Below are 11194 nucleotides of genomic sequence, written 5' to 3'. Positions count from 1 at the left end.
CCCCCCCCCCCGTTTCTTGACTGCCCCCTCCAGAACCTCCCTGCCCCTTCTCCTGCCCCCTGGCCCCCTTACCCTGCTGCTCAGAACAGGGTGTTGGGCTCTGTGCGAGCTGGACACGTGGCTGCGCTCCCCAGCGCAACACAAAACCCGGTCCCTGGCCCTGCACAGTGCTGCCGGACCGGGACACTGGGCTGCAGGAGGAGGAGCTGCCGGCTCAGAATGCAGGGAGGGAGGAGGAGCTCCTCTACAGCTGCTCCGAAGTCCAGCCCGGGACTTTCCTGCAGCCCTCCCAGACGCTCGCTCTGCTCTGCCGGGGAGGGGGGAAATCCTGGACATTTTGAGTGATTTACAAAATTCCCCCCTGGATGCTATTTTTAGCACAAAAAGGAGGACATGTCCGGGTAAATCCGGACGAATGGTAACCCTAGTGTGACCCCCAAATCATTTTCTCTAGCAAAGTTTCATCCAATTTTGTTTAGCTCCCGTCTTCATTAGAACTAGTCACAAAATGCTGAACAATTTTTTTCCAAAAAAAAAGTGAAAAAATATTACCGTTTGAAATTTTAGAAAAAGATAGTGTAAAAAAAAAAGTGTTTTTGTAAGAAAAAAAAAAAAGTCACCAAACAGTTTTTGCAATTTTGAAAATTAAAAATAAAATGTTGACCAGCTCTAGCTATAGTTGCAGGCCTGGTCTGTACACAATTTTTGTAGAAGTACAATTATGCCAGTTAGGAGGGTTTTTAACTGCTATAGTTATACTGGTACAATCGCTAGTGTGGATGCAGTCATAGTGGTATAAAGGTGCCCTATACCGATATAGCTTATTCCCCTTCCCATACAGGAATAAGCTATCTAAGGGTATGTCTTCACTACCGGCTGGATCGGCAGGCAGTGATCGATCCATCACATCTAGACTAGATGCGATAAATCGATCCCTGAGCACTCTCCCATCGACTCCTGTACTCCAGCGCCGCGAGAGGCGCAGGCAGAGTCGACGGGGGAGTGGCAGCAGTCGGCTCGCTGTAGTGAAGACACTGCAGTAAGTCAATCTAAATACGTCGACTTCAGCTACGTTATTCACGTAGCTGCAGTTGTGTAACTTAGATCGATTACCCCCCCACCCCCCATGTAGACCAGGCCTTAGTACATTTATAGTAGTAATATTACATCTGCTCTGGGGGAGTTGTACCACTTTAACTACTCTGGTATAGTAGTAGTAACAACAATAGTAAAACAACTTTTGTGTGTAGAGAAGATCTTAGTCTCATTAAGGGAACTGCATTCAGCTAACTTTAAGCTGGATTCTTGCGCCTCATGGTGACGACAAGCAGGGAAGTTTGAAGTCTATTTGTGATGCCAATCTTTGATGCTTTCTGTTGTAAAGACAGAAGGATCTCCATCCTTTAAGAAGTTGTTGTGATGTTTGGGTGCTTGGGATGGGTGCCAATATAAATTTCTAAATAAAGCAGATTTAACTTATAATGTTCTCTTTATCCTGTAGGATATTAAAAGAACCTATGGAGTGAACAACTGAATCCATGTGCAAAAAACAGAAAATAATTATTTGAGCAGCTTTAAATTGGAGCATTTTTGTCATGAAACATTTGCATAATACTTCAAGCTGCAAGATATTTGAATTAAAATTAGGAATTTTATAAAGATATAGTTTCAAACGGGAATGATTTGATAATCGGATAAGGACCAGCACACCATGAACGCTAAAAACATCTATACAGAATTTACAAAAACGAATCAAACACTGGGAAAAAATATCAAGTGCAATTACTGGCTGCTTTGTGAACTATTATCTACCAAATGGTTTTATTATAATACCATGTCCTTTGTGTCTCCATATTGCATGCTTTCAACAAAGGTGGTTTGTATTTCACCGAAGAACTACAGAAGCTCCTTTTTAAAATATATATATAAAAGTTAAATGCTGACAATAAATGCCATAGTAAATATCTGAAGGGGGAAAAACTGTACAAAATTGGAAATAGAGATTTAAAAACACACTGGTAAAATTCATACTAAATTGTTAGAGTCTGAAACCACAGAGATAGGAAAAGAGAGGAAATCACTGTTTAGAGAAAGCAACCAAATAGGTGAACTGGGGTTCTCAGAAGTTAGTGGTTGACCCTGAAACATGGAGAGGTAAACATGCAGCAAGAGAAGGAGCTAGAATCATTGGATAAAGTAAAACTGTGGGGAGAGTAGGAGTTGCATCAGAGAATCAAATCTTTGACTGCCACTTGAAAATTAAAGCAATCACTTAGAAGGATTTCATTGGAAGAATGAATGATCTTGAGATGAAATGGCAGCTCAGGAAAGCACATGTGACTGCAGGGCAGACAGTACACCACAGTCAATTATGTCTTAAAGCATGAAGAGGAGATTGACCTAAAATTTCAACATAGAAAAGGAATAACCAAGTAGAGGAACATGAAGGTAAAATAAATATCTGAAAGGGAATAAAAAGAGAAACACAATAGGCTCCTGGGGGAAATAAAGGGAAAGCATAATTACATTAACCACAAAGAAGTAAACATGACACTACCCCAACCAATAGAGTTAGATAAACATAAATGCTAACATTGACCATTTGAACTAGTAGGCAAAATGAAATTACAGATTAAAAATAATCAGATATGGGAAAAGTTGTTAAAGGTGGATAGTGATTAGAACGTCAACAGAGATCCTATCGTCAAAGGAAGGAAAATAAATTATAATGCATTATATCAGATCTGGAAAGACAATTTCAAGAAATAGAGGTAGTTCTCATAGTTTCTAGCACTTGAGAGGCAGGATGAAAATGATAATGACAAAAAAAAACTGATGGAAAGGTATATGATGGGAGCTGAATACTAGATGTGAAAGAGGACTAGAAGTCTCAGAGTAGGAGGATCCACCTAGATATTGGTTGGACTATGAAATAAGATGAACATAGACTTCAAATAAAGATATCAGTCAGGATTAGCTGCTGAAGAAATTTGAGACTCCAAGAGGCTTATTATGCAAGAAAATTTGGTTTATGTGAGTAGCTAAACAGAAGGAAGATGATTTGTTCTAATGACACAAAGCACAATTGAATTTATATACAATCAAGCAAGTCAAAGGCATGATCCAATAGGCTGGAAAATTCTGACCCCCCTACAGTGTGCATGAATCAAATAGAAAATGGAGTGTTTAGCGAAGGTGTCTTTTTAAACGATAGAGAAATTTCCTATCTAATTAAAGACTTCAGCAGTGCAGTGATGGAACTTGGAACGAAGACGTCTTCATTGCAAAAAGCTGTTTAGGCATTAAAAAGGAAGGATGTAACTTGACGCTGTTGAAGAAAGCCAATACCCAAAGCAGGTGATGGGGGGGAAAAGCAAGGAGAGTACAGTTGAAAAGTGCATTTCACATAGAAAAGAAACAGAAACTCTGCTTGTTTATCACCACTTTGGAAATAAAACTAAAAGCACAAGAACAAAACTGTCACTCAGCATTTGATTCAGCAGTAAATGCTCTGGAAGGACAGGAGATGGTCTCATTGCAAAGCAGCAAAAGTATGGAACAGGTTTGTTTTTGTACCTTTTAATTCTTGTGTTTGAATTGATGTGTTATATTTTGCAGCAATGGAATCTGCTGATACAAGTGGAATTTTCCTCATAGAGTTTGTGGCATTTTGTCTTGTCTTATTGCTGGGCTGATGGGATTCATGGTTTTTGAAGTCTGGGATGTTTACTTTCACCTTACTAACCTTTCATAATTGGTATCTCTTGTAGGAATGATAGTACTCATCACTTGTTAACTGATTGTATTAAACCCAGTGCAAAATATATTGGGCCTCCTTGACACAGGTTTTACATCAGTGTAGACACCTCCCCATTGAAATATGCTAAGGCAAGAATGCATTGCATTCTCCGTGATCAGATGTGAAGCACATGGGTGGGAAGCTGGTAATTCTACTGTTACCTGTACTGTAAATGTCCTGCAGGTAAAAGGCTTGAACCACACTTAGCACCCTTGCAAGGTACTGAATGGCCTCAGTTTGCAGGATGGATCTAAAGTGAGGCCGTGCAATGCACATACACTAAATTCATGTTAAAAAAAATTAGAGGAGGAAAAAAAGAACACACTCCTATCTAATGCATTCACAAAGCATATCAATGGGATGGGGTACAGCTAGAAATCTATTTCTAGTGGACACAGAAATCCAGGTTAGGTTAATCTTCCTCATTCTAAGTATAATTAACTAAGGGAAGTCCTTTCTCTGTCAGATACTTATACAGAGTTGGTAATACTTTTGAAATATGAACCTAGCACTGAAGTTTGTTCCTAATATGCAATGGAGTTGTCTGGATTTTTATGATCAATAGGTTGTGTAAATTGCACACCTAGTTGTGCATTCAAAATTCACAGAGTTAATGTGAACTAAAAATACCAAGTTATATTAATGTCTGTAAAGTATTACCCTCTGGCTCCAGCCAAGAAAGCATTTAAGCATGTGATTAACTTTAATTACAAAAGTAGTCCCATTGACGCTAATAAAACCACTTGGGTACTTAAAGTTCAAGCAATTGCTTAAGTACTTTGCTGGACTGTGTCCGGAGCACTCAGCACCTTACAGGATCAAGTCATGAATGTACTAGAAGCTTACTGATACTTAGTTCTAGTCAGACACTTCACGGTGCTATTTCTATTTAAATATGTTGCATCAGATTTCATTATATTCATACTGATGAATAGAAATAGAACATCTAATGGATTTATGTGGATGGAAACAAATGCACAGATTTTTAAATTGACGATTATATCATGGCCAATCCATCCTCTCCTCCTATATGTGTAGGCTACTTTTCACAATACATGATACCCTGTACTAGGAACTTTTTACTCATTGTTTTCATGTTGCCATTTGAGTTACATTTGATGGCAGGAAACTAAGGAAATTTTTTTAAAAGGCCCTTAATTTGGCTTTCATTTATGCATATAAAATCACTAGTGTGCATTATCAGCATTTATTATATGTTTCTATTATATGTCCATTTTCAGTAACACCTATACAAACTTATGGAATGCAATGGAGTTGCACAGGTGTCACTTATGGGCCTATGCTGAAGAAGAAATGTGTAAATGAGGATGTAATAGGGCCTGAAGAACTTTTAGTACTGTTGTTGATGACGATGAAGCTTGACTTTCAAAACGCAGGTTGGCTTTGCAGGGCTGGCAGTTAGGAAAAAACAACAACATGCTTTTACTACAAACCTGGCAAATTTCAGCAGGAAATAATTATGAGTAGAGTGACCATATTTCCCTATGCTGAATACGGGACACCGGGTAAAATTACTCGTATTCAAGCGAGTCCAACAGCAATCAATCAAAACTATGCAACATTCAGATTAACATCAAGTTGACTGAGCCCCTGTTAAAAAAAAATACTGTGTAGCTGGATTCTTTTTATTTACTTTCTTATCTTTAAGGCTTTAGGGTTTACACAGGGAGGGGTGATGCACCCACACTCCCGTAAGCCTTTCTTACATAGGGAGGGTGACTGACCCACCCAATCTTCCCTCCCCGGCACTCTCCACCCTCCATGCCTGGCTGGGCCCCCGGGATCGACCCGTACCTGATTCTATATCTTCCCAAAGTAACATGGGGGGCACGCAGGGTCACATGCCACCCTCCCCAGATTTCTACAAGAGTTCACACCAGAATGTGGCCAACAGCAGCCTTTTGGCCCTGTGCAGGAGGGAAGGGACGGTAGCTACTTTCAGCCACAGGGGAGGAGGACAGGGAAGGGATGACCTGGCCTGTGCCTTTGCAGAGCTCATCTCTCACCTCCTCTCCCCTGTGGCCGGAAGCAGATTGTCCCTTCCTGCCTGCAATGTCAAAAGGCAGCTAACACCTCCAGGCTGCTGCTGGCCAGCGACATAACCCAGCTGCCTCCTGTCCCTTGGCTACAGCATGGGCAGGAAGGGGTTAAGCCCTAAGGATGCACTGGGTGCACCAGGGCCCAGGGAACCTGGCTACAGTGGCTTCAGCGAACTAGCCAGAGAGGTGGCTCAGCAGAGGAGGGTGCCTTAGGGACGGAGCAGCCCCGTGTTGCCTGAGGGTAGGACCCAGAATGGGAGGGGCAGGTGAAGAGGGTGCTAAACCTCTGCCTGGGGGGCTGCTGTGGAGCATGCAGGGTTGGGGTGTGAACAGGCTGCAAATTGCTTCCCTCCTTCCCCAGCTACTCCAGAGCTTAGCTGAGGGGTGGAGAGGCATCCCTGTGCCAGCACTGTGCAGGGCTTTGGCCCATGCAGGGCTTGGCTCCTCCTGGTTATGCTCTGGGCCGGAGGGTCTTGGGCTTTCCCAGGGTGCTGGCCCAGCCAGCGGCAGTGGGGGAAGGAGGGAGTCTGCTGGCCAGGCTATTAGTGAGCTGAGCATTCTGAACAGGGGCTGGTTCTCCGCACAGCGCTGGGAGCAGGACGCACCTGCCGGGGGGGATATGGAGGAGCAGCCAGGCTGGGGGGGTGGGTAAAGAGGCAGAGCAGGGGGAGAGGGCAGCGAGAGGGTGAGCACCTAAACGGCCGATGGGTGGGCAGCAGAGGCGACACGTAACCGGATGCTACCTGGCGCTTGCCCGCACTCACCAGCTGCCACAGCATGCAGCCAGTGCTGGCTGGAAATGGGACAGGAGGGCGGAGTCCTGCTGGCAGAGACACAGCACACAGTGGGGACTGTGCTGATGCACCAGCAGAGGGAGTGGCCGGCCCTGCACGCTGCAGCTTCTCCCTGCCACCAGCCTTGCACACCCACCCCCATAGTCAGCCACCGGACCCCACACTCACCGCTGCTGGGCGGGCGGCTGCTGAGCAGGGATCCAGCCAACAGCAGGACCCGCCAGTACTGATGAGGGGGAGACAGAAAATACGGGACAATTTGCCCGTTTGTAAGAAAAAGTTGGGACACCTGCAGGAGGGCTGAAATATAGGACCATCCCTTTTAAAACAGGACGTCTGGTCACCCTAATTATGAGGCAGTAAACATGGAAACCCATGGTGCAAATTTTAACATTTTTCAGATTGGAACCACACTTTGAGCAATATATAAGCTATTTGTCTTTGTAGATTAAGGTCCTGATCCTGCTTGTTACAATGTGTGAGGGAACCCCTGTGCCTGCATGAAATCAGTAGGGCTCTGTGTGGGTGCAGGAACACACACATTCTACTTGCAGGACCTAGATTTGGAATGCAAGCTCTGTTTAGACTGTAAACTCTTCAGGGCAGGGGCCATCTCTTTGTTATATGTTTGTACAATGTCTAGCACAATAACACGCTGGTTTCTAGGCAATACGAAAATACAATACAAATTAATAATAATTAATATATTTTCCAAAATGATATACTTGAAATGCGGAGATAAAATCCTGTTAATAAGTAATGGAATTTTTATGTGCATCTTCTCATATCATCTTGAAAACATTCTTCTGTAGGCTTTTAGCTGCAAGCAAGACTTTCTTGTTTTCCTTCTGTTGCAGAGGAGACTTTTTAAAGTTATGAGATGTCTGTATGTCAGAAGACTTTAGCCAGTATTTCTCTGGTTGAGTGTGAGTCACTTTATCTTTGTTGTAACATTTTGTGTTCAGAAAATACTTTGGAACATAACTCTATAAAAGACCAAAGCAGAAATACATTTTCACCCTGCCCACTTTTAACTATCAATTAAAGACTCTGAATGTTTCTCATAAATATTCATAATTTGCCTTTTGAACCAGTAAACGCCTCTTCTGCTTACTCTCTATTTTTCTGCATTCAAACAATCCAAAGAATGACACAGTTGTGCTAGAAGCAGAAGAACTATTGTAAACCCATAAAAGTACTTCATATTGTTATCTTCCTCTGTGTTTACCAGGAAATTACGTCCACTTCAGTCCCAGGTGTGATGCATAACTCCTCCATGAATTTGACTCATAATGTCTTGTATGGAGTTCTCTTTTGCTGTAAACTGAGACTCCCTTCATACATTTTGAATGACTTTTGGGCTAATGAAATGTATGTGGTTCTCTCATGAATAATAAACGTGTTCAGTATCGATAAAAGGCATTCATCTGAGCACCACAGAAGCTAAGGCGAGCACTTAAACATCTTCTGAAAAAAGAAAACATTCAGATTGCGTTACAAGTGGTGAACCTTAAACTTAAACAATATATTTTTTTATCATGGAGCCTTCATCTGAAAGAGGACAAGAATTTTGTTATTGTATTAGAGCACCCAGTAATGAAGGATTTGATGTTCTGAATCTTAATGTTAAAATTGATACTTCCTGGATTTTCCAGGATTTAGAAGATGTAGAGCATGGAAGTGCAAGGGAGTCTGAAGGGGCAGTAAACACTGCTGAAGTGGAGACCTTGAATCTCAGAATAAAACAGCTGGAAAAGTCAGAGCAAAAACTGAAAGACATTTTAGAGGACTACACAAAGTCTAATTCTGCACAAGGAAACAGGTAAATGCATTTTTTTGTATTTTAGATTTTAAAGTATGTAAAATATGTGCTTTTTCTATTGGATGTCATAATATAGTTTAACAGTTCTAGAATGAATGAAAACATGGATTCCAGACTGACTGAATTATCAGATTATAATTCTAATGATCAAAGTCTATCATTTTATTACATAATTCCCACATTTAAGACCACTGGACTTATTTGACTATACTGGTAACATAGTTTATATTTCTTCCTCTTTTTAAAGTGAAAAGTTTATTTTGGAATCAAATAATGGTTGATGTCAATTATGTGTCCATTTGAAATTTTGCTTTGTATTGTCAAACAAAATCAGTAACAGTATTGCTCAAACTAATGACTCCATTAAGCATCAGTTGCCCTGGGTGAATGGTTCTTGATGCATGGCAATAGTGCTATTCAAAGCAAAGCTAGATGAAATAGAAGATATACGGGTAGGTTCAAAAGGACATTTGAAGATAATTGCCTGCATCGGCATATTTTATTTGTTTATTACCAAAGGTCTCAGTCTGTACAGCATGCACACAAATAAGGACAGTCTGTGGCCTGAAGATCTTGCAGGATGCACAGAGATATCTAGAGGAGGGCAGGACTTTGTAAGGTTGTTTGTTTGAGAAGTGAGTGTATAATTATTTTAAACATATGCTTTGTGGAAGAAGTGGGGTTTCCAAGAGAGACTTGCATAACATGAGGCTGGTGACTTGGCATATTAGATTAGAAAGGGCCCTTCACACATAGAAGACTATATGGTAAAATGTATGGAGATGGGATTGAGAAGAGTAGAGGAATGGGGCATCATTGTGGGAGGACATAACAATGAGACAAGGCCTATGGTAGGATACAGGCTGTGGAAGATGAGGTGGGTATCAGTGAGGCTGGCGAAAAGGAGGTTGTGCTATTTGAGACAGGAGATGATCAGAGATTAGAAAAGCATTTTTGACCATAAGCCAGAGGAAGATTTGGGTTTTAGAAGTGTTTAGAATGTGGACAAGATTTGGATATGTCCTGTTTGAGAGGGAGGAGTCTAAGCTGGCTCCCATGTTGTGAGCCTAGGCTACAGAGAGGTTACTAACAAGGAAAGGAACATATTTTGTGCTAAATCTCAGTTTTATTGCCAAAAGCCAAAGCAGATGGGTATAAGTCACAGCAAGCTTTAATGTCCAGTATGAAAGATATCTTACAAGAGATGTTACAGGGCAGTATGTCTTGCATTAAGCCAGCATAACTCATGGTGGGGTACTTCCTGTTGGTTCTCTAAACAGGAGGAATATATGATGTTACTGTTGCTGATGGTTACATTTACATTCACCAGTCATGGGTCTAGCAGAATCCTGGTGTCAGATAACCATGTCTCTTTTGGCTACAAAGTATGCCCAGTTATGGTGTCCATTTTGTATGCCACAACGGGCTGCCATAAACCCCTAATGAAATGATTCTGTTTGCTTATGGATTTCAAACCGCAAGTATCCTTTCCTCCTTGTGCATCTCTGCATCCCAGAGAAAGATTGCAATGTAGATATTTACAATTAAGTAGAGCCCATAAAGGCCTTTGAGATTTTCCAGTAAAATGTGCTACATGCATGCAAACACTATTTATAATTAATTGTTAATTAGTTAGCAATGATCAGTTATTAACTATGAATGATCAGTGGTGTTGTGTTAATTACTATTATTGTTGCGAGAGAAAAGACTGTAAATAGAGAATTGACGATAGATTATTTCTCTTGAAACAATATTGTGATGTATTGATTCAGAAGCAATCCTATTTTTCAATGATGTAGCGCAAAGGAGCTGGAACTGTCACAGAAGAAACTTTTCGAAACAGTTGACCAACTGAATGCAAAGCTACAGCAGGTAGAAAATGCAAACCTACGTGTTACAGGGAAGCTCCGAAACCTTCAGGTGGAACTGACAGATTTGGTAAGTTGGATATTGTTTAAATGAAATGCTTTCGCTTATCTCCATGTGGATGACTCGCAAATCAATCTTTCTACCACTAAACTGTCTCCTTCCATTGGTTCTCGCATCTCAGCCTGTCTGGCTGACATGTCTTCGATGACTTGTCATCTTAAACTGGATCAGCGCTCCTTCCACTTCCCCACTTTTCTGTCATTGCTGACAACCCCACCATCCTTCCATCACTTATGTCTACAATCTCTGGGGTACCTTTGATTCCTCCTTCTCCCTTGTCCCAGATGTCCAGGCCAACATCTTCATTCTCCACAGATCAGTCCTGGTCTTTCCAGCCCCGTAGCTAAATCTCATTACATCAGCTCATTATATCCAGGACTGCAGCTAGAGTTGGGTGAGTAATAGATTGAGTCATTTTTTCTCTCTTTGGCCCAAAGAATATTTAAGTAGTTATACAAAGTGAACAGCTTCAGCAGGAGAGATTGAGAAAGCCCATCCCAGAAGAGCCTAGTGAGCACCTAGGAAGGGGGAAAATCTGAGTTCAAGTCCGTGCTCCAGATGCGGGGGGAAGATTCAAACCTGGGTCTTCTACATCCCAGGCAAGTAACCTAACCAGTGGTCTGAAGGTTATAAAGAAACATGGATGGATGTCTCAACTACTGAAACAGCCTCTTTTTCAGCCTGCCAATCATATGCATTGTCCTCCCTCAGTCCGAACGAAATGCAGCTGCTATACTCGTCATCCTTGCCCATTGATTTGCCCATGGAACTCCCCATTCTGTATCCCTCC

The 11194-nt window shown here is 41.7% G+C and overlaps 2 protein-coding genes across 2 annotated transcripts in view; both read left to right on the top strand.

Annotated features, from left to right (window-relative positions):
• JAKMIP1 (janus kinase and microtubule interacting protein 1) overlaps positions 1–1534 on the top strand; it is a 251179-nt gene extending 249645 nt beyond the window's left edge. Inside the window, exon 25 of the mRNA XM_034770969.1 lies at positions 1502–1534. Within this exon, the coding sequence (XP_034626860.1) occupies positions 1502–1534 (33 nt within the window). The remainder of the gene's footprint in view (positions 1–1501) is intronic.
• Positions 1132–11194, top strand: part of C5H4orf50 (chromosome 5 C4orf50 homolog) — an 84896-nt gene continuing 74833 nt past the window's right edge. Inside the window, exons 1-3 of the mRNA XM_034770967.1 lie at positions 1132–3562; positions 7511–8475; positions 10275–10413. Of these exons, the coding sequence (XP_034626858.1) occupies positions 8192–8475; positions 10275–10413 (423 nt within the window). The 5' untranslated portion in view covers positions 1132–3562; positions 7511–8191. The remainder of the gene's footprint in view (positions 3563–7510; positions 8476–10274; positions 10414–11194) is intronic.

The sequence above is a fragment of the Trachemys scripta genome, chromosome 5 (assembly GCF_013100865.1).
Source record: "Trachemys scripta elegans isolate TJP31775 chromosome 5, CAS_Tse_1.0, whole genome shotgun sequence".
NCBI lineage: Eukaryota > Metazoa > Chordata > Testudines > Emydidae > Trachemys > Trachemys scripta.
Note: the sequence above shows the minus strand (reverse complement) of the source record. Positions and strands in the feature narration are given on the sequence as shown.